The 24,099-nt window shown below is 36.7% G+C and overlaps 1 protein-coding gene across 1 annotated transcript in view; it reads right to left on the bottom strand.

Annotated features, from left to right (window-relative positions):
• DHX15 (DEAH-box helicase 15) overlaps positions 1–24,099 on the bottom strand; it is a 48,203-nt gene that overhangs the window by 10,139 nt on the left and 13,965 nt on the right. Inside the window, exons 4-10 of the mRNA XM_036419409.2 lie at positions 14,697–14,856; positions 12,872–13,090; positions 7,306–7,473; positions 3,889–3,975; positions 2,558–2,707; positions 1,903–2,011; positions 1,196–1,387 (exon numbers count right to left, since the gene is read on the bottom strand). Coding sequence (XP_036275302.1) covers positions 1,196–1,387; positions 1,903–2,011; positions 2,558–2,707; positions 3,889–3,975; positions 7,306–7,473; positions 12,872–13,090; positions 14,697–14,856 — 1,085 coding nt within the window. The remainder of the gene's footprint in view (positions 1–1,195; positions 1,388–1,902; positions 2,012–2,557; positions 2,708–3,888; positions 3,976–7,305; positions 7,474–12,871; positions 13,091–14,696; positions 14,857–24,099) is intronic.

Here is a 24,099-nt window from a genome sequence, read left to right as displayed (position 1 = left end):
GATAGGTAACAATAAGTATAGAGTAAATACACAAATAATCTGTTAACTCTTGTCCTGTTCTTGACCTAAAAACTAAAATCTTGGGATAAGCACAGTGGGAGAATCTACCAAACAACATATAATAAGAAAGGCAGACAACAACCTACCACCACCTCCGCAAGTGAGACTACAATTTAATTAAAATGATTCAATACACTGCCCTGCCCATCTGCTCTGAGTCTGATCAGTCATAACTCTGCAAAAAACATTTTAGCTAGTTCTTAAAACAAATTCCACACCATTAAAATATACCATAGATCTAAAGTAGGCCAAAATTTTTATATTTAGAAGAAGTTTCAATTTATTCTTTAATTCCATAAGATTTTAAACTATTTGAGGCATTAAGTTGTAATTAAGACCAATAAACCACTCCATGTCTGGAAGTCAGTTCTACCCAGTACTAAAACTAGTAGAATAAAAACTTAGGTTTAACCAAAACAATCAGTGTTCCTTTGTATGTAAACAATATTTCTTATTTTTGGGAAATGTAACTTCCTAGTTATTACTCAATTGTGGATTAAACTTTACTGCTACAAAAACAGCACTATTTATTCTGCTTAATGATCCAATTTTTAAAATTAACACGTTTATCTCATGTATATTTCTTTTATCAAGTGTCTGTCTTCCATGGTAAAAGAATTACCAGGTTAAATATTAAGGCTAAAATTATACATTCCTGTTTCTAGTTATCTGATACTAAGCTTGAAATTCATCTTTAAATGCCACATAAATACGTATGTACACAAGTGGAAAAATTTTACTTTAAATGATAGTTTGGGCTTGTCTCAGGCTGACTTAATAGTGCGAAGTACAGAACAAAGTTCTTCTTGTATTGTCAGTAATAAAGCGCAAAACTGACCGACTTACCAAAGAACTCAGTTACAATTGTGCTCAGACTGTTTTTTCTTATTTCAATTTTTATTTGCACTAAAGGGAGCCAATGTTTTCACTATATTTTGTGCACAATGACTTACTTTACTTTTGTAAATACTGTATGTAATTATAAAGCTATTTACAAGATATTTAGGAAACAAAATGAGTTCCTTAAGACCATCTATAAAGTGCACTATACTACTAAATATTAAAAACCAAAACCAAAAGTGAAGTCCACCCAAACTTTGAAGAGCTGGGTTTAAAGTTCCTTTCCCTCTATTACCTGACAACATAGCAGTAATAGATAGGACCTCATTAGAACAGTTGTAGTCACAACTTGCAATAACCATTTTAGCGAGCTGTGGATCTAGAGGAAACTCTGCCATCATGGATCCCAATTCAGTCAGATCTCCATCATCATTTAAAGCAGCCAGATAATTCAAAAGTTCTAGGGCTCTCATCAGAGTTTCAGGAGCTAGGGGATAAAGATAATATATTAATTAAGCTGTCTTTAGCAAGCAAAAGTGTGACCAAGTAAAAGGCATTATAAGCAGTCTTATTTTTCATTCTATAGTTGATCACACTAAAAACTCAAATTATCATCAAATTCAATTACTGAAATCTAGCAAACAATGAATCACATAGAATTACAAAACTTTCCTGTATAGTAGCTAAAATAGTGATCTTCATAAATAACTGTTCATTTAACATGTGTTCATCAAATTATTTTTTTATAAAAAATAAATTAGAAAATTTCTCACATTTTAATGCCTACTCAATAACTCCCAGAATAATTTAATTATTCTAAAGGGGAAAAAAATTGATTCATATAATTGTCACTTTTTTTAGTTTTAATGCTAATGCATAGGACTTATTTTTATGCTTATTGGAAGAAAAGGTAAAATATTTTTAATATATGTACTAAATAGAATACACAGAAAGAGCCAATTTTGGTCATAAGACTTGATGAAATATACTGAGAATTCATACCTGGTGGATCCATAAAATCAAAATGCACCAAATCATCGATACCAAGTTTCTTCAACTGTAACACAACTGATCCTAAATTAGAACGCAAAATCTCAGGATAGGTATTATCCTAGCAAAAAACAAAAATGTTTGATCTGTTAAATATTACTTAATCATCTTGCTCCAGAAAACAAAACATATCTGTTCTCTTCCTCCTTAGCTCTCTACTCCCCACACCACTGACTCAGATGACAAAAATACCTGTGGAACAGACTTTGAGAGTACTCACTGTCTGTAAACTACCGTGTTTCCCCGAAAATAAGACATCCTCCAAAAATAAGACCTAGCGCATGGAAAGATAAGACATCCCCTGAAAAAAAGACATAGCACAACTTTGGGAGAAAAAATTAATATAAGACACTGTCTTATTTTCGGGGAAACAGGGTATCTTCATAGTACTCTAAGTATTACTGCTGCTGTCCACCTCAATTTCAAACTGTAATAAGAGTTGCACTGCTAGATTACACCATAATCTGACTCAGGAAAAAAAACAAAACAAAACACTAAGGCGTGTATGGTGCCAAAAGGGAAGATGAAATAAATGAAGCAATTTTCTCTGGTGACAAGTTCAGCTTAACCTTCCAAACACACAGGAATGATACGGTAAATCTCTTACCTGCATTTCTGTTTTATAAGCTTTCTCTGTGTAAAGCCTGAAGCATTTCCCAGGTCTGGTACGTCCGGCACGACCAGCCCTTTGTTGGGCTGAAGCTTTACTAATAGCTGTCACCAAAAGGGATTCAACTCTGATTCGAGGATTGTACACCTATTCAAACATAAACAATCAGAATGATTCTTTAATTAAACTCAAAACTGTTATCTCCAGAAGTAACCAAAGCCCACAGCTAATCCCAAAATAAACATAGTAGTGATGACCACCACAAATCATGCTCCCACAGAAACAGAATCTGTCTTCCTTTACCTTAACTTTTTTCCAGCCATTTCTGATTCCATCATTCTCAAAGACTCAAGCTAACATGGAAAAGCTCTTGTCTAACACAAAGATCACTTTTACTCCTTCTAATTTAAAAATCTCATTTCTACCAGTTTTACCTTGCCCTTACATAGTGAATAGTGCTGAAGATTTTTGCCTTTAGAAAAATCTGTCAATTCCAACACCTGATGTTCAAAGTGGGCATCAAGAAAAATATTTTAAACTTGGTTGAAGTCAGCCAGGACCGGTTTGGCTCAGTGAATAGGGCGTCGGCCTACGGACTGAAAGGTCCCGGGTTCGATTCCGGTCAAAGGCATGTACCTTGGTTGCGGGCACATCCTGAGTCAGGGCTGTGCAAGAGGCAGCTGATCGATGATTCTCTCTCATCGATGTTTCTAACTCTCTGTCCCTCTCAATTCCTCTCTGTGTAAAATCAATAAAATATACTTAAAATAAATAAATAAATAAACTTGGTCCAAGTCAGTTATATCTTTTCAGCTTAAAGGGAAAGTTTTCTATAAAAAATATGAATACTATATACAAGGAATTTTCTCAACCATACTCATAAAATGTAATCAAATGTGTTTAAATAATAAAACATACAGTATTTATTGAGTAGTCACTTCATTTTACAAAAGTATTTGGTATTTAGTAGTATTATGTGTGTGTCATCTCATAGAAATTTTAATTTAGTGATAAATAACTGACCTGCAAGGATGATAATCCTGTACTATCAGTACCCCCATATTTCTTAAATAAACATATAAACCAAAACACTGACCATTAAATAGAAACAAAGCAAATAAAACCCTTTAAAAATTCTGAAAGTAAACAAATGGACTTAATTTTTGAGAGCCAGGTAGAATATAAAGGGTTCTTAACACAGTCTTCTAAAAATGATTAAAAAAAAAAAAATCTAAAAAGTAAATTTCACTCAGTAAATGAATAGTAGTAACTACTGTTAAGGATATACTAATTTATAAAATATGTGACTATTGTACTAAAACATGTACCTTTTGTTTCGCAAATCCAGGATCAATCACAAACACCACACCATCTATTGTCAAAGATGTCTCTGCAATGTTAGTTGACACAACTACCTGTTTAGATATAACCAGTATATAAATTTTATTACAAGTAAAATTCAGACAATAATATTAACCATTAACTTTCACTAAGATCAAATTTCAATCCAGTAAATAAACTTGAAATAAGGTTTGATGTTCAATGGCCAATGTTATAAAGACTTATATTTAACCATTCAAAATTTCAATTACCTCATCAGAGCACATCCCCCCCCCCCCAACAAAAGCTAATATATTTTGAATATTCAAACAGAAACATACCATAAAGAGAAAATCACTAATAAAACAATATTAATTTACCAAGTAGACCATCTCCCTAATAGAACACTCCTTGGTTAATAACCTACTCTACACCTGTACATCTTACAATATTTACAAAGGAAATTTTTCTATCACCAAACCTCAACTCAACATTTTAAGCAAAATGGCACATGTAGGGAAAATCTCAAATTGTAAAAAAGATGAACAAACAGATCATGAGAATCACAAATAGATGCTTGGGTAAATATACAGTATCAAAAATAACATGTAATATATCACTGCATTCAAATCAATTATTAAGAACCAGGTGAACTTTTAATTTAATCAAAACATCTACATACAAATATATTGCATTTTTGTGTTTTGTTATATTTTAGATGTATTTGGGAAACTGGTTAGAAATTTGAGAAGATAAACCTGATAGTCTGCTCTTACAGCTTTTACAGTTTGTAAAGGAAGATTAGACATGGGTATTGCTTCACCAGTGAGTTTCAGCTATCTTATCCCTCCTTCTTTCAGACAGCTTCCCTATTCAGCATAAAAAATATATGACTTGATGAGTACATCTTCCTGTATGAGCTACCCTTCTATAAAAAATTTCCACTTTCCCTTAAACATGGGCTTCAAGTGTTCTTCAAAATAAGAATAATGTATTAATTGCCAAGGAAGTTCTCCCTCTCTCTGTATCACCCAGGAAGGGTATGGCAGTGCTCTTAACCTCAAATATGAATATGACTCATGCCAAGAGATAAAATATTTTCCAGCATAAAATCTTGTAGCTTTAGCTGAATGAAGCAGTATCAATAGATGACGAGGTGACATTGTGAACCTTAGCTTTGATTCTGGACTAAAAGCTAAGGTATTATTGTACAACCAGCTGCTGAAGAATCTCTCTTTTCAGTGAAAAATATTCCTCAATATTCTTAGGATTTACCAGAACACAAAAAGCAAGTTGGGACTAGCTTTAAATAACTAATTCTACTCCATGGGTTTAAATTGTAGATTCTACAAAATGTATCATGCAATGAACTGGCACCTAAGTTAACAGAGCAAAGAAGGGCACAACCGTAAAATAAGATTAATCAGTGTGGACCCATACTTCTCAAAGTAACTCAAAACAGAATGAAGAGAACGACATGAAAAGACAACAGTAAATCTTGCTGTATGACAATTTTGTGCAATAATAAATAAAAACACCACTGTAAAATTAAAACTAATGCAAAAATGCACATAAAAGAAAAATCCCCTGCCTGGTGGATGCGTTAACTCCTCTTGCCTACAGAAATGTTTAAGAGATAGCTAGCTTACATACTTCTGTTAATATAAAATCAAGCTAAAAACTTCACCAAGAATTAGTACTTTTTAGTCAACAAATCAACTTGAAAACTGTTATACTAAAAGTATCCCCCAAAGTCCAGGATGCACACAAAGTAACAAAAAGAAAAATATCTTAGCATGTTCTAGAGACACTATGAAATTAGAAGGTTCAACAGAATGAAACCAGGATCAGACTATTTTTTAGTCGCTCATTACCTTGTTGATCTATGAAAAACTCAAAAAAAAAACAAAAAAAAAAACTGGTTTACTCCAATCAACTTTTTAAAAATTACTTTTATTGATTTCGGAGAGGAAAAGAGAGGGAGAGACAGAAACATCAATGAGAAAGAATTATTGATAGGCTGCCTCCTGCACATCCTACATTGGGGATTGAGCCCACAACCTAGGCATCTGCCCTGTCTAGAAATCGAACTGCAACCTCCTCGTTCTTAGGTTGATGCTCATCCACTGAGCCTCACCAGCTGAGTCCCATATCAATGTTTTGTTAATTCATATTCCACTAGGCTGGTGTTGCATATCCATTAAGTTCCTTAAGTTAAAAAGCGTTTTTGGTTCATTTAACTTTTAGAGCCATGTTAAAGAATTAGCCATGATACAGTTAACTATCTTCATTATTTTGTAATTTGTTAAGTCATTGAAAATATTAGCATAAAAATTGAAAAAAAAATGTAGCAAAGAGTTGTGGATCTGTTAGTTCTGAACACAGAAATAAGAAAAGCAATACATATCATATTTGACAAGTACATCATAAATGAGTAATATTTCAAGTTAGACTTATTTCTACAAATATAAAGCTCAAGAAATTTGTAGATAATACCATGAGGACCTAGTCTGTTCTTTTTTTCTTTTTTTTTTTTTAACTAGTCTATTCTTGATGTTAGTAACTATACAAACCAAGCTTAATCCTCGACAATCATCTGTCAAGGTGATGAAAGTAATGATACCTACTTTAAAAAGTGAAATTTTAAAACCAGAGATTACCTTACTGAAATCTACATAGAGCTATCTTATAACTTAATCAATGACAGGGCTCTTAAGAAGGCAGCCAACACCTTCCTTCTAGTGGTTTTCAATCCTTTTCAAACAACACAATCTTATGTTCAATGAATCTATTAGAGTCATCATGTGTTAAAATACAAAAGCATGGCTGCACTGTTCCAAACTAGAAAACTCAGATCCCTTTCTCATCCCCAACAAAATACCCAGAAACAGGGTTGGAAACCCTTGCTCCCTTACAGTGCCAGGTACATATCTACACCAGTAAGACCCCACAGTTCTGGCACTCAAGAAACCCATATATTTATACAGTGTAGTTTGTGCTACTGTTACTAGAGATCTGCGCAAGCAACAGTTCATACCTGTGGACATGATATTTGGTTAGACCTTAAAGAAAATTCTAAGCAGAAGCCAAAGCACTGAAGAAAAAGTGCTTAGTTTCAACCATATGACTTAATAGAAAGATATCACTTGGCCATATTCCTCTTTTCTTAACTCCTCCTAGCTAAACTCCATTTGCTAAGGTGAAAAGCAGTTACTGCTCTTTCTCTCAGGTCAAAGAGATATAAAAAAAAAATTCCACCTAACTATATTTTTCTATTTACTTTTGAACTATAGACTATTTTGTAATATATAAACCAGTATACAACCATTCATAACTTAGTTCTTTATAATTCAATATAGTTTGGTCTCTTTAAAAAAATTCTCATAATATACAGAAAATGTTTATACAGAGCATGTCTATGCTACCTTTCTTCCAATTGCTCCATTCTGTTTTTTTGGAGGCGGAGGTTCAAAAATGCGTTGCTGCTGCTGAGGTGGGAGTGTAGAGTACAATGGAATGATTTTAATGTCACCAACTTCAGGGCCCAAATCATCAACCTCACGTTTTATTCTCTTGCAGGCTTCATCAATTTCCTACAAAATAAAGTTTGAGTCTGAAAACAAAACAAATACATCCTAAAACAACTCAAGTATCTATCACAATCCCATTTCTTTGTGGCATATTTTCAATTTAGTAATCAAACTAATTTAGCAAATTTCATTGGGATTTCTAAAATAATTTAAAACCTTTGATTTCTGTAGCCAAACAGACAGACAACTGCCTTATTGGTACTCCACACCCTTTTCCTGCAAGTTGGATGCCCTAATTAATTCTCAACAAATTGTACTAAAATTGAACTTCTCACTCAGGAATATTTAACTGCAGTCATAACCTTTTCAATTTTCCCAACCTAAAAGAAATTGATGTGCTAGATTTTTAAAGAAGCCAATTAGTCTGTAATATCCTGTTATCACTAATGCAATTATATGGAAGACTTGTTTCATTGTTCCTAATGAGAACATACACCCTTTACAGTATCAACATACTTCAGAAGTAGGCTAACCTAAAAATCTTTAGAGCACTTTCAAACATGTCCCCACCACAGAAAACTATTTCAATACATTTGCATTAAAATCCAGGTTTAAAGAGAGGACACACAATGAATACTGAGTGTGAGAGTCACAGAAAGATAAGGTAGGTAAGATGCTCTAAAAGTTGGCAAAGGAAGTTAAAAATCAGAAGGAAGATATGTTTTAAATTTCACTGAAGCATTAATTCAGTTAAACTTAGAAGTATGTTGAACAAATGATTTGGCAACCTGTTCACTGAAGGACCTAATCATAAGCTATCTTTATCAAAAAAATTATTTTATTCAAAAAGCAGTGTTTTTACAAAAGAAAAAAGTTGTCAGGTAAACTTCTTCCATATTTTCATTATTTCAATCTAGAATTTTCCTTAAAATGATTTTAAGTGCAACTTTTGGTTTTAAAGCATGCAAAATTATTGAATACTTAAACTTTTTTTTTAACATTTCAAGCATACTAGTTTTCTTAAACAACAGGTATAGACACAGAAAACCATCAAGGATTCAATGTTAAGAGTTCCCTTTGAGACCTAAAGTTTCTAAAATAAAATCAAAGAATGTTATTCTCTGAAAGATAAGTAATGTAACAAATAAAACAATTTTTTTTAAAAAGTACTGTTTTCAAATGCCATATAGAGATTAGAATGCCCCCTGCTGGTATGCAAATACAAAATTAGGTATCTTCCAAATCAAAAAGTTTGAATATAAATGCAAAACTACATTCTCTACAATAAAAAAGGGAAAATGGCTGCAGATATCCGGAATAGTCAGAACTTCATTAATTTAACCATATATTTGGACAGAAAATAGTCAGAAATCACCAACACCAGGTTTCATATACAATATTAGAAAGCTAAGTGTGCCAAATTGTAAATTTGCAGATTCTAGAATTTTAACAAGAAGATAATTCCAGCTTTACTTGAAGGGACTAGATTATCCAACCAGCTAAGCATATGTAGAGCTAAAATGAAATCACTACTTCATGGGATATAAAGACATCTCTAAACACCACTGATGTTTTTAAATAAACACGCTTCTAAAGTGCAACATTTTCTCCTAAAAAGTTTACACAACTTTGATAAACCTGACATACTGTTCAGAAGACCACAAAACTCAGTCATCAACATAAAGCAACCAACCATCTGCTCCGTCATGAGTGATACTGAAATTTCAGACATAAATATAATTTGAGAAGACTTTCACTTTTAAAAGGATCATATATAAGTTAATTTGGACACTACTGATATAAAAAAAATATGAACTCACTAGATGGGTAAGACGTTTTACTCAGCAAAATTAAAAAGAATGTTGCTTAAAGAACAAAGGGTTTTAACATCTTCAAGTACGCATTTACAAACAATTGGTTATTTCAATTACACCCTTATCTAATTCAGTAGTGTAGCTCCCCCAAAACTTCCTAAGTTCAGATGAATTCCCAGAATCTATCATTTAACTAAGAAAAAATAACAAAAGGTCAAGAACAGGAGGAATAATTAGCCTACCTATAATAATAAGATAATATGCTAATTAGACCGGGTCGACCAGCCAGACCAGCCATCTTTCAGACGTCTGACCTTCTGGACAAAGCTATGGTGGTGGGGCAGAGGCAGCTAGAGGAGGGCAGTTGGGGGCATTAGGCAGGCAGGCAAGTGGCTAGGAGCCAGTGGTCCTGAATTGCAGAGATGTCAGACTGCCCGCAGTTGAACATCCCCCGGCCTCCCATGCACGAATTTCGTTCACTGGGCCTGTAGTTTTATATAAAAGACTACTATGCAAATTGTCCCCTCAGGAGTTTGACTGCACACTATGACCTGCACTGACCACCATGGGGCAGTGTAGAACATGGCGAGTGACCAGCTGCGATGGCAGGGGCACTGAGGATGCCAGGGAAGGAGGAGGCAGGGAGGCCAAGAACTGACCAGCTCTGATCACCAGCTAGTCCTAGGGACTCTACCCATGCACAAATTTCTGTACCGAGCCTCTAATTTTACATATCTTTAAATCAGGGCTACTATACACAATCAATGAGACACAGTACATTAGGCTCTTTGCTAATTTCTCCCCAAAGGTCTTCAAGACTAGTCACCTAAAGGGCACATATAAACCTAGTTCATCATTACCATGACACTCCATTCGAAAACAAATTATACTCCCCCTCTAGAATACTGAAAACCACGGAGCTTGCTCCTTTCCCTCCCCAAGCTATAGGAAATTTGCCAAAATATCAACTACACAAAATATCTTCTATAATAATAAAAGCATAATATTCTACTTAGACAGGACAGCCAAACAACCTTTTGGACATCACCACCGTGGGCGGCTGCCATGGTGAGTGGGGGCTGAGGAAGAGGCAAGTGGGGCAATAAGGCAGGCAAGTAAGCAGTTAGAGGTGATGAGACAAGCAAGCAGAGTGGTTAGGGGCAGTGAGGCAGGTGGGCAGGAGCCAGTGGTCCCAGATTGCTAGAGGGCTGCCTGACTACCAGTTTTGGGATATCCTAAACCAGCAGTCGAAAATCCCCTGGTGGGGAAGTTCCCAGATTGCGAGAGGGTGCAGGCTGGGCTGAGGGACCCCTCCCCCCATGAATTTCATGCACTAGGCCTCTAGTCAACTCATATAAAAGTCTTTCAGGTCCTCACCACGAGGACATCTGTTATTTCTGATAGAATTCTAATATGCTTGGTTACCTGAACAAAATAATTATTTTTAGTAGTCATTTAAGAAAATATGCTATGCATTTTGGAAGAAGAAACTAAAAACACAAAAGGACAAAATGAATATCTCAACAAAATACAGTTTATATGCCATGAAAAAAGGATGTGGTACTCTTGCTTACAGAATATACAAAATTTCTTTCATTCAAAATGCATAGAAAGGAAGACTAATATTAACAGAGTTTTATCTATAAAAACTAAATTTGCAACACATCTTATTTCCATCCCCCGCAAAAAAACAAGAATAATTCATTCTTTACTAAGAATGATTTTTAATCCCTCCTGGAACATTTGACAAAGTCTGTAGACATTTTTGGTTATGACAACCAGGGGAGGGAGTGTTACTGCATTTAGGAATAGAAGCCAGATATTCTAATAAATACCCTACAACGCACACGACACCCCACAACACAGGATTAATTGATCTTCAACATAGTGTTGAGCTTGAAAAAATTTACTCTTCAGAAAAGAAACTACACTAATGGGGCACAAATTATAAATCATACAGACAATACTAAAGAAATGGACAAAAAAATTTACTCAAATATTATATACCAAGGATCCCTGTAGAAATAAATACAAATTAATAGTTCATATTCTAGTGGAGACAGGCAGTAACACAGCAGACCTCTGAGATAACTAGGGCAATTTCCCTCAACATTATTTAGGTGGTGGCAATAACGTACCAAAGCCACTAAAACATTTCTCTGGAGAAGAGAACTTTAAACCTAAGAAAAGATAAAAATGGCCTGAGGAGCATGTGGAAGATGTGATTCCTATACTCCACTCTCAAATTTCACCTGTTTCAGCAAGTCTGGAACAGGGTCAAGAACCTCCTTTGCTTTAGCAAACACTATGCTCCTAGGCAGGCAATCCACTGACCACACCTGAGCAAAAATGTTCTAGAACAGGGGTCAGAACTTTCACTACAAAGGGCCAAAACAATTTAGGCTTTGTATCCATATACCACCCATGCAACATACTCCTTGTTTTAATTTACAACTCTTTAAAAACGTAAAAGCAAATCTTAATTAGTAGTTACAGAACAGGAGAGGGGGGCAGCACATGTAGATATTTAAATTTAAAAATTAACGAAAATTCTAAATGCTGCAATTTAGTCCTTCCTCTCACTAGCTACATTTCAGATATTCAAAAGCCATGTCATTGGTGGCTACCATATTAACAGCAGAGATAAGAATATCTCCAGCACTAAGAAAGTTCTAATGGGACAGCACTGCTCACTCTTGAACCCTGCTACTTATCCCTTGAGAACTGTAGCATTACCTGCACATTTGTTAAGAATACAGAATCTCAGGCCCCACCTGACCTTTGAATGAGAATCTGCAAATTTTCTAAGTTATCTACATGTTTGCTAGTTTGAGAAGCACATTCTAGAAATTTATAAAGCCCATTACAACAAATGACAAGCTCTAAGAAAAAAATTTCTTAAAAGGCTTTATAAAAACCATTTTATACATAGTATTTCCTGACCTATGTAAGCATTAAAGAATTTCACAGCACACCTATAAACATTTTATTGAAAAGTTTGAAAAAATGGGTTTGCTGTACCTGAGAATTCATACATTTTTTAAAAAGATTTAAAAAAATGTTCCCCTGAACAGAAATCGAACCGGCAACCTTGTGCACTGGACGCAGCCTAACCAATTGAGCCATACCCACCAGGGCTAAAATTTATATATTAAAATGAGATAAATTCTTAAAAATTTCAGTGATTCCTTCTAATCATCAGTGAGCATGTGGAAAAAGACAAAATCATTCTTGGACTGTGGATGGACACCTAAGTTAGCCGAGCTCACTCAGAAGCTTAAATAACTATCATAGCCTGATTTCACATCAGCTGTGATTAAAATTCATACCTCAGCAAAAGTGCAAATTACCACACACTACTGACAATCTAAATCTTTCCAAAACCAAGACAAAATTGTTAAATCTTGAAATTCTAAAAGCACTTAACATTCTTAGGATAACTAAAACACAAACACTAATGGTATAAGTATTCTTAGGAGTGCATGGATAAAAAGTTTTATATTACTTGATATATAAATACAATCATGTTGAAGAAATAATTTTAATGTTGAAATTTAAAAATGGTTAATATTTGCCAATTTCTTAAAAGTTGTGGCATATAGAAGTAATATGCCAATGGCTAAATATAAAGCAAATAATGACAATACCTCTTGACCAGTTAAGAAAAGTAGAAGATCTCCTTCCTCTTCTTCACACATATGAATTTGGATCACTGTTCGAATTGCTGCTTCAAGGTAATCTCTCTCTGGTTCAGGAGTATAAAAGATCTCAACAGGATGTGTACGTCCAGGAATAGTTAAGAGAGGACAGTTATCAAAATAAATCTGGAATTTTCCTGCATCTAGAGTAGCACTCATAACTATAACCTGGCAAAAAAGAAAACACATACACAAAAACAAAACAGTAAGTTATCTGAAGTTGACAAGGATTCTAATGTGATCTTAAAAAAAAAAAAAAAAAAAAACAAGCAATGTTTACCATTCTTTATAATGTGTATCAGTCATAAAAAAATCTACAAGTCTTGATACCAATAAATTGTGATTAAAAAAATCAAATATAGTAAAATTGAGCTACAGTAAGTTATTTACATTTAATAAAACAAGACATGAACTTGATTATCAAATAAATTACTACCATATTACCTTCATGAAGCAATACCTTAAAAACAAAAATTCATAAAATTATATATGTAAAAGGGATTTGTAAAAGACAACCTATATAATAAAAAGCTAATATGCAATAAGACAAAATGGTGAAATGATTGGTCGCTCTGATGTGCACTGACCAGCAGGGGTCAGATGCTCAAAACTGCTCAGCCAGAAGCTGGGCTCATGGCTGGGGAGCACAGCAGCGGTGGTGGGAGCCTCTTCCACCTCCATGGCAGTACTTTGGGGATGTTTGCCTGACCTTCATGGGGAGCGGGCCTATGCCAGCAGGCGGACTCCCCTGAAGAGTTTTGGACTGTGAGAGGACACAGGTCAGGCTAAGGCCCCTGCCGCATCAGCGCATGAATTTCATGCACCCGGCCTCTAGAAATTAATATGTGGTATGATTACTGCTCCGTTTACTAAAACAGAAAACAAGAACCTTGCATATGGGAAAAAATAAAAAGAATCAGTGGCAGATATAAACTTTATACTTTCTTCTAAATAACTTTTAATAAGCATGATTTCCTTAATAGATTTCTAAAATAAACATAGGTTTCCTTCTTTAAAAGTCACAACTACAAAAGGTTGTTTAGGTGCAGGTGCATAACTGTGTAATTACCATCCTTCTATGTAAGTTATACAATATATAACTCATTAAATATTTACTTAAATAGAACCCTCCCCAAGAACATTTTATACTTCAGAATTAATTTTTACTTCATTTCTATTTGCCTTTCTCTCAAAAGCTTCAATAACTAATAAAGCTTAATCAATAATGGTAATATTCAGAGTTCTTCAAATACTTTCTTTAAAAGCATAATTTAGTTTTTATAAGAAAAACATACTCAGCCATTAAAAAATTAAGTCAGAACATTTAGTCAGTTTTAAGCCCTTATCAACATAGTAAAACTGGTCAGAGTACAACTAGTATAACAGAATGAAAGAACACACACACTAGGATAAGCAAATGAATTTCTAAGTTGGTTGGGTATAGCTATTCCCACTCACCAGCACTGCATTGGGACATGGATAAAGATTTGATCCTTAGAAATCTCTGTATTTAATAAAGGGTAGGGTGAGCAGAAGGGTTACACTACTACCCTGCTATTAGATTGTTAAAAAAAACTTAAAAACTAAAACAAAACAAAACACACAAAAAAAACCTGAGTGGGCTAGAAATTAAAAAGGTTTGGCTAAAAAATACATCACTAAAAAAAAAAGTATAGTTCAAATCTAAAATGAAGACAAAGCAAAATAGATTATAAAAACAGCACTATCAACAACATATACTTTATGAATAAAATGAGTAAAGAAATTACTTCACCTTCAAATCTGATCTCTGTCTTACAACTTCCTTCAGAACACCCATGAGAATATCTGTAGCCAATGTCCTCTCATGCGCCTCATCAAGAATTATTACACCATAACGCTCCAGGAGGGGATCATTCATAGCTTCACGAAGTAACATCCCATCAGTCATATACCTGTATTCAAAAAAATGTGGTTGGTCAAGTTTCACTTAGGGAATTTTAAAACTAAAATTTGTGAAATAAAAAGAAAACAAACAAGTCTGATTATAAAATATAATGGTCACATGATTTCACACAAATGCCAAAGCAAAATCAAAGCATAAGTTACTACATGCAAACATGCATTTCTTTAAAACCTTTAAAGTTCTCCACTTGCACTACAACAGGCTCCTGGTTCAAAATGACTAAGAGAGCACAGCACATGAGTCTACCATCTCTCTCCTGCCTTACCCAATTCAATAAAGCTATCATAAAGAAGCACAAAAATACACTCATGGAATGAAAAGCAACATTAGTAATAAAGAAATGCTAACAAATACACAGTATATAGAAGAGCTATGTACAACAGGTAGATTAATGAACCAAAGAGAGGGAAACCAGGCTTAAGGGGATGACTCAAGAGAAATCAGCTGGTATAGAATCCAGGAACCAGTTGAAGGATGGGTTGCAGAATGGTTGTATGGGTCAGCCATCTCCTGTCCATTCCATTCTATTACTGTCACTAATACAAAGCAACTACCTTACTACCTTTAGCTTGGCATAAATTCTGCCTGCAAATGCCTATGTCACAGCTTGTTCCTTTAAATATAAATCTAAGATTTTATTTACAGATTTAAAAGTGGTATAAAATCTGAAGTAATCTTTATGACTTCACTATTTTGGCTCTATTTTTCATAAATTAGTCCAACCTAATCTTTCATGGACCAACTTGACATTCTTAGCCTACGCCATCTGTTGGAGCATTAAATTCAACAAACTGACAATGTACAAGAGAAATGAGTGCTCTTTATTTCAACTGAACACATTTCTGGAATAGACACAGCATTATCTGTAAGATTATTTTATATTATGACCATGCAAGAAAAAGTGTCAATTATAGTACTATGACTCAATGTCTTAATGATAGTATAGTATGAATCAGCTACATTACACTCTCTAGTTGTCTTTGATCTATTTGAGGACATTAGTAATCTCTCTGTCTTAGATGTTAGTTAAGTAACCCTTTTGCACATTATCTCAGGAACAAAAAAAACATAATAGCTTAATCTTCTTGTAAGTAACTTCCTTAGATTCAACAAAGCTCTTGTTACTTTTCATGGCAAAAAAAGAATTGGTCACTCTACCAACAACAAATATTTGCTTAAATATGAAGTGTACAGCCTGTACATAGTTTCCAAGCCTATTTATTTCAATATGGAATCCTAGTGGGATATTTTTGAAGGCATTTTAATTAGCAAATAACAAATAGTTCAAAATATGTACATTACTTAACTGAAGTGAAAATACATAGATCAAATTCAAGAATTCACAGGCAGTGTCAACCAAAGCAATAACAGTTTATAAGACCCTCATCTTATATAATAAAAGAGTAATATGCAAATTGACCATACCTCTGCTACACCCACAAGGCAGCCCACCAGCCAATCAGGAGTATGCAAATTAACCCAACCAAGATGGCTGCGGCAACGGAGCGAGCTTGGGTTTCCCAGGTTATGGAAGCAAAGCTTTCTGCATACCCTGGCTGGCCTAGGCCTCCACTCAAGGCAACAAAGTTTCAATTACAGAAGATAAATCCCAACAAAAATGGCAGCATCCATGGAGCTGGAGAGAGCAGGTGGATAGAGTTGCCCCTGGTGATGGAGGAAGCCAAGTTTTCCGCACACCCTGGCCAGCCTAGGCCTCCACAAAAGGCTACAAAGTTTCAATTACAGAAGATAAATAAATCCCAGATACCAGGGCCTCCATTTGGGTCCTTGGGGGTGTGTGGCCAATCTGTAAACCACCACAGGCCCCTCGATCAGGCCACCCCAGCCCCAAGGGAACCCTCATTATGATCCGGGACACCCTTCAGGGCAAACCAGCTGCACCAGACCTCCATCCTATCTAATAAAAGAGTAATATGCAAATTGGTCATCACACCAACACACAGGAATGCTACCCCTGTATGGACACAAGATGGCTGCCACAAGATGGCCAGCAGGAGAGGGTAGGTGGGAGGGACCAGGCTTGCAAGGGAGGGTAGTTTTGGGTCATTAAGACTACAGGCAAGGGCAGTTTGGGGGAACCCAGGCCTGCAGGGGAGAGCGGGTGGGGAGGACCCAAGAAAGCAATGGAGAGAAGTTGGGGGGGACCAGGCCTGCAGGGGAGGGCAGTTAGGGGCAAACAGGCTGGCAGGGGAGCAGTTAGGCATCAATCAGGCTGGCAGGGGCTGGCAGGCAGAAATGGTTAAGGGCAATCAGGAAGGCAGGCAGGCAAGCAATTGGGAGCCAGCAGTCTGGATTGTGAGAGGGATCCCAGATTGGAGAGGGCACAGGCTGGGCTGAAGGACACACACCTCTGTACACGAATTTCATGCACCAGGCCTCTAGTAGATTATAAAATGAATACAAATTTCACATATTAAAAATTTAAGAAAAAGTGACAACTGATAAAGTATCAAACTTTAACTTAAAACTCATTAAAAAAATAAGAAACTCTCTACTTTGATCCTTTACCTTCTCACATTCATCAAACTTCAGACAACCACAAAACAGAGGCATTCAAAAGCAGAGCTGACCCAAATATTCATTTAGATTTTTCTGACTGAAGGAAAATGTTACAAGTGGTAGATTATAAATATTGTATATTAGATTAATGACACCATTATTTTCCTTGTTTTATTAACAACTATGCATAAGTCCAAACCCTCTTACTTCTAGGTTCCAGAGACAGACTCCTGGATATTCCTCATTATTTAATTGATCATCACCAAGGGAGATCCAATTCACAGAGATGCCACTTATGTACCTCATCACCAGTTAATATGAGAAGACTGCCATTTTTATAATAGTTTCAGGAAAAAGTGACATTGTTATAGTTAGATCTCTTTAAGATATAAATTGGTTGCCTTTACAACGAATAAAACAAATTATTAGCAGTTAACTTTTCCAAGGTCTCAAACCCAATTCAAGAGCTTACCAAGACTAGGTATCAGTTTACCAATTCCCATCTTGGGCCCCTCCTACAATAACACTTTCCAGAAAGTCCCAGATAGATATGTGTATGTTTATACATACACATCTTATATAATAAAAGGCTACTATGCAAACTGACTAAATGGCAGAATAACTGGTCGCTATGACACACACTGACCAAAAGGGAGCAGATGCTCAAGGCAGGAGCTACCCCCTGGTGGTCAGTGTGCTCCCCCTCCAGGAGCCAGGCTCATGGCTGCAAGTACAGCAGTGGTGGCGGGAGCCTCTCCCACCTCCATGGCAGCACTAAGGGTGTCCGACTGATAGCTTAGGCCCTGGGAGGAGGCTGGGCTGAGGGATCCCCCAAGTGCTTGCAATTTGTGCACCAATCACATGTGTCAAACACAAGGCCCTCGGGCCAAATCCGTCCCGCCAGGCCTTGCAATGTGGCCCGCACCGCGCTGTCATAACTGCACTCCGCTGCGTTTCCATCACAATGACAGTTTATGACTGTTCAGTAAATAAAAGAGTAATAATCGGCCCGCGATTTAGGCTGGATTTTAGATTTTGACCCCTTCTCTGATTGAGTTCGACACCCCTACACACACACACACACACACACACACACACACACACACACACGAGGCCTGGTGTATGAAATTCATGCTGGGGTATCCCTCAGCCTGGCCTGTCCTCTTTGCAGTCTCGGAGCCATGGGTGGATGTCTGACTGATGGCTCAGTGGGGCTAAGCTGTCAGTCAGACATCCTTAGCATTGCCACGGAGGCAGAGAGACTCCCACCACTGCTGCTGTACTTGCCAGGTGTTAAGTCTAGCTTTTGACTGAGCGGCATACCCACAGTGAGGACACACTGACCATCAGGGGGCAGTTTCTGCATTGAGTGTCTACCCCCTGGTGGTCAGCATGCATAAGAGTGACCAGCCATTCCACCATTTGGTCATTTGCATATTAGCCTCTTCTTATGTAGGATAAACTGTAGAAGAGGCCTCTTAGAAACATAAGAAATGCAAAAAAATTCAAAGTCATCTCATTCTCGAATTGCCCCCACTTAAACCTTCCAGCTTGGCACCACTCTGGCTGTTTTGCAACTATACCTGCTCAGGGCGGGGCTCCAATCTGCTGAAGCGGGGTTGGGATGGGGCTGGGACAGGGCAGAGCCAGGCAGGATAGGAGGGTGGGTTTAGTCGTGCCCCAGTGAGGTTCAGCATGTTTCAGCTGCAGAGATGGCGGTGTTGCTGTTGGGGAGGGGGGGGGGGGGGGTCCTGACCCTGGGGGGTTACTCAGGTCTGTCTCCACCTGGGTCTGGAGTTGTAGGGAGGAGAGGCATGCCCGGCCCCAGCGGAGGGGGCCCCGACAGTGGGTGGGCTGCAGGCCCAGTCGGTTTGGCTCAGTGGATAGACTTATCTCCCCAACCAAGGCAAAGTGCCAGTGACACTAGTAACAGTTCTTTATATATTTAACTAGAGGGGCAGGAGGGTCCCTAGGCCCAATCTACACCCTCTCGCAATCCAGGATCCCACTTGCAATCCGGGATCACTGGCTCCTAACCACTCTCCTGCCTGCCTGATCACCCCAACCTTTCTACCTGCCTGCCTGATCACCCCTAACCACTCTGCCTGATACCCCTAATTGCATGCATGCATGCCTGCCTGCCTGATCATCCCTAAATGCTTGCCTACCTGCTTGATCACTACTAACCGCCTCTGCCTCAGCCCCCGCCACTACGGCTTCGTCTGGAAGGATATCTAGAATGATATCTGGAAGGTCACTCAGCTATCTGTTCTAATTAACATATTATGCTTTTATTATTATATATGTTCTTTCATTGGTAAAGGATAAACACATTTACATAAATTCAATTTCAATATGACATATTCCTAGGAAAACATTACAGTATGAGGCAACACTAGTCTTACTATAAAAATGAGAACTTACAATGAGAACAAACTAGTAGATGTAAACAGTCATATGGAAAGGCAACATAAATTACTTTTAATAAATTGAAATCGCAATGTTTTAAATCATTTCTAATACAACAAAAAATGGACAAAAAGTAGACAAAATATCAACAAAGCACATAGCTTTATTTCTGCAATTAAAATACATTCAATCCCTAGCTTGTTTGGCTCAGTGGATAGAGCATCAGACTTTCCACACTAAATATCAATGGAAAAATATCCTTTGCTGAGGATTAACACAATAAATAAATTTTAAGATGTTTTTAAAAAATACATTCAAGTATGTATTTCAGAGTTAGGAGAAAAAAAAAATTCCCTCAAAATGCACTATCAAGCCCTGGTTGGCTTGCTCAGTAGTTAGAGCATTGGTCTATAAACCTATTCCGGATCAAAGGCAAGTACCTGGGTTACAGGTTAGATCCTCTGCTGAGGCATGTGTATAGGAGACAACCAATCAATATGTCTCTCTCAGACTCATGTTTCCCTCTCCCTCCCTCCCTTCTAATATTAATCAATGGGGGGAAAATTCTTTGGTGAGGATCAAAAACCAACCAAACAATCCACCCTACTATCCATTCCTCAAATTTTCACAGGTTTTGAAAAAAATGCCTAACTATCTTCACAACAGCATTTACAGAAAGCTAGGTTGTTTCACATTTTAAAAACATTGGCACTCTAAACAAAAGGCCTTCTATAACTAATATCTTGCACAGCTTAAGTATAAGCACAAAGGTGAAATAAAAGCCTAATATGCAAATCAACCCATGGGTGGAACCATTGGTTGCTATGATGTGAACTGACCACCAGGGGTCAGACGCTCAATGCAGGAGCTGCCCCCATCCCCCAGGCCAGCCAAGGCAGGTGCCAGTGCCCTCCCCTCCATAGCCCCACAGATTGGCCCTGATTACCAGCCAGGCCTAGGGACCCTTCCCATGCACAACTTTTGTGCATCAGGCCTCTAGTATAATAATATATGCAGACCTCTAGGAAACCAAGTTAGCTTTTTATAAATTAACACAAGCCAATAGATTTCTAATTCTAGAGTGAATTTCTAATTCTACAGTGTTTTCCCCTGCCCCAATCCCTTTCTAAATATCCAGTAAAACTATCTTTAACTTTAGTGTGACACTTAAATTAAAACAAAGTCTACCACTAGTTAACAGATGTTCAATAAATTAGTTTAAAATTAATGTTTATTTAATTAATGTTCTCCAAAATACCAGGCCTATTTCCACATCATACCTCCAGCCTTAAAAAAATATTTGGATTCATTCATTTCATAGTGACAAGTAATATCAAGGTTTAATTCAAGTCAAATCCCCCAAATTGTAATCCAGTTGTTGTGTAAAAAGGACTTCACTAAGATGGTTTAATATATCCCTTTCTAATTAACTGGGAGAACTAAGTTAACTGGTAATAAGACCTAATTTCTCACAACGGAAATCTACCATCAGCAGCAACAGCAGAGTAGCAATGTTGACTTAGCACTTGCTGAGTGACAGGAATTACTTTAAGGGCTATACACAAATTAACATATTTGATCTCAGAACAACCCTATGAAATAGTAATTTTTAGCTCCATCTTCCGAAAAAGCTCTAAGCATAGGGTAGTTCATTAATGTAGCCAAGATCACAGCTAATAAGTGGCAGAGCTGGCACACAACCAGGCCCTGATTCTGAAACCTGTCTTCTAGGATCTATTTTCTTTTGATTCTCTCCTTAAGCCACCTTGAATCTCTATATAGGCCATATGCAGTTGGTGCATCAAACTGTTGTTTCCAGGGGCCCCAAAGAATCTGCTGTAGTAATACCTGATAATCCTCCCCAATTTCAACCTTAAAGGTCCTGTACCAGTCAGCTCCTTATTGCAGCAGTGTTGCCCTGGGCTCTTATTTTGACACATATTAATATTAGACCTAGAACCTAAAATTTATGTATAGTGTCCCAATCACTGAAGAAACTATCTTTAGAGATGACTTAAAAATAAACTCTCAAACTCATTTAAATAGTACTTATTATTGTCAAACATGAATGAAAAAAGATACGGTAATGGTTAAATTCTAAGCCCATTAGGCAGAAACTTCAGAAGTTAGTCCTCTTTACTATCCTCCTTTGGTAAAAAAATTAAAGGCTCTACATAAATATTTAAAACCTATATATGAAAATATCTAATGGAAGGTATTGATGGTTATCTGATGTATTTGCTTTTCTTACCTAATTATGTAGCCAATTTTCATTCACTTAGCTAAAGCTCTGTTCTTAACATCTATGTTCTCAAAATGAGTTGATCGATGACAATTCAAAATATATCTAGGGATTCATAAACACTATTTTTAATGGAGCATTACCATTAGTGAAAACTACCACTAGACCAGTACTATTAAACAGGATTTAACATCACTTAAAGACATTACTAGGTCCCAATAACATTAACCTGTCTATAGAGTAAATATTTTTTTAAGTTTAGTTTACCCTCTGGAAACCATTCTATTAAAAAAAAATCACCATGTCAAAAATACCTTCATTTGGAGCTATCAAATCTACTACCTGTTAATCCCTAGTAATGGAACCAGATTCTTTCACAAGCATACATCTTTTGAAAGCCTACCACTTCCTTCTTTCCTTCTCTCTCTCTCTCACTCACCAATACTGCATATAACTTTCCCATCTCCTATTTTCCAAATTCTGTTTTCCCTGCTCCACTATGGCTTCCCAAGAAAAGTCCAATGCATAGTAAAGCAAATGTCAGAATATTTCTCCTAAAAAATGAGTAAAAGCTGCCCTTTATTATCTATAAGTCCTGGACATTATCACATTTTAAAGTAAAATAAAACCACTAGCCTGTGATTATCACTAGACTAAAAGGTTTATTCAATGAAGGTTTAAGTCATAGATAAGCTGACTTAAGTAAATAAAGTTCAACTGCTATTAAAATGATACTGAATTCAATAATATCAAGTTCTAATAAAATGAAATATGTACCAAAGAAACTAGCTGGGTATTTTGATTCAGAAAAATTTTAAGTTGTGATATCAGTTACTATATTTTAAAACCTTATCTTTGAGAGACATACACAGAAGTATTTACAGATTGAACAGTAAGATCCCTAGGATTTGCTTCAAATTATGAGATAGGGGAAAATTGGGATATGCATGAAACAGGACTGGCCATGATTAAAGATTCATGATAAATACACTGAAGTTCATTATTCTATTATACTTCTGCATACATTAAAAATTTATATGATATATATCGTTCCCTCCCATAACACTGTAGATAGTCCTGCCTTCAAACTCTGCCCATATAATGTGTTCCAAATTGTCTTTTATAAACAACCTCTAGGGGAAGGTTGCGTAGTGACAAATCATTTTTAGAAAATGATTAAGTGCCAAATATATACAGAATAAACAGCAATAAAAGGTAAAGATTTTTCAAAAGAATTACTATCAGGCAACATATATCACAACTTATGCAGAACACAAGTAAGAAGAAAACAAAATATTAAGAAAGCTAAATAATATGTTAGAAAGCTCAATATGGAAGTCAATCATGTGCCATGCAATAATAAAGAGGAATGAGGACTTTGAGGAGACTCCAAGAGTGTATTACAGAACAAAAGATTCCTCCCTTTAGTTTATAACATGTGTGGTAATCCAATATAATAAAGAGCTAATATGCAATGGTCATCATGCCCTCACATCGTCTATACATCACGACTCAAGACACTCAACACTGAGGAGAGAGGAATGGGAACCAGCTAGCCTGGGTCCTGGGTGCCTGCAGCCGGACAGGAGGAGGGAAGCATGAGTCCCGGGTGCCTGCGACCGGCTGGAGGAGGGAGTCTGGGTCCTGGGTGTGGGGTAAGGCAGAGGCAGTTAGAGGCGATCAGGCCAGCAGGAAAGCAGTTAAGGGTGATCAGGCAGGCAGGCAGGCAGGCAGAGGTGGTTAGGGGCCATCAGCCAGGCAGTAAGAGGGGTTAGGGACGACCAGGCAGGTAGGTGACTGGTTAGGAGCCAGTGGTCCAAGATTGTGAGAGGCAGTAAGACATCCCCCGAGTCCTGGATTGGAGAGGATGCAGGCTGGGCTGAGGGCTCCCCCCTCCCCCCACATGAATTTCATACACTAGGCTTCTAGTAGCTATATAATTAACATTAGAAACCCTCTTCCCTAAATAAATAGTATTCCATCCCACATCATTCTTTCTAAAAGTAACTGCCCTTTCTTTACTAAGGTATGTCTATTTTTCTATTACATTTAAATGATATA

Source organism: Pipistrellus kuhlii, unplaced genomic scaffold, assembly GCF_014108245.1.
Source record: "Pipistrellus kuhlii isolate mPipKuh1 unplaced genomic scaffold, mPipKuh1.p scaffold_m20_p_1, whole genome shotgun sequence".
NCBI classification, from domain to species: Eukaryota; Metazoa; Chordata; class Mammalia; order Chiroptera; family Vespertilionidae; genus Pipistrellus; species Pipistrellus kuhlii.
Note: the sequence above shows the minus strand (reverse complement) of the source record. Positions and strands in the feature narration are given on the sequence as shown.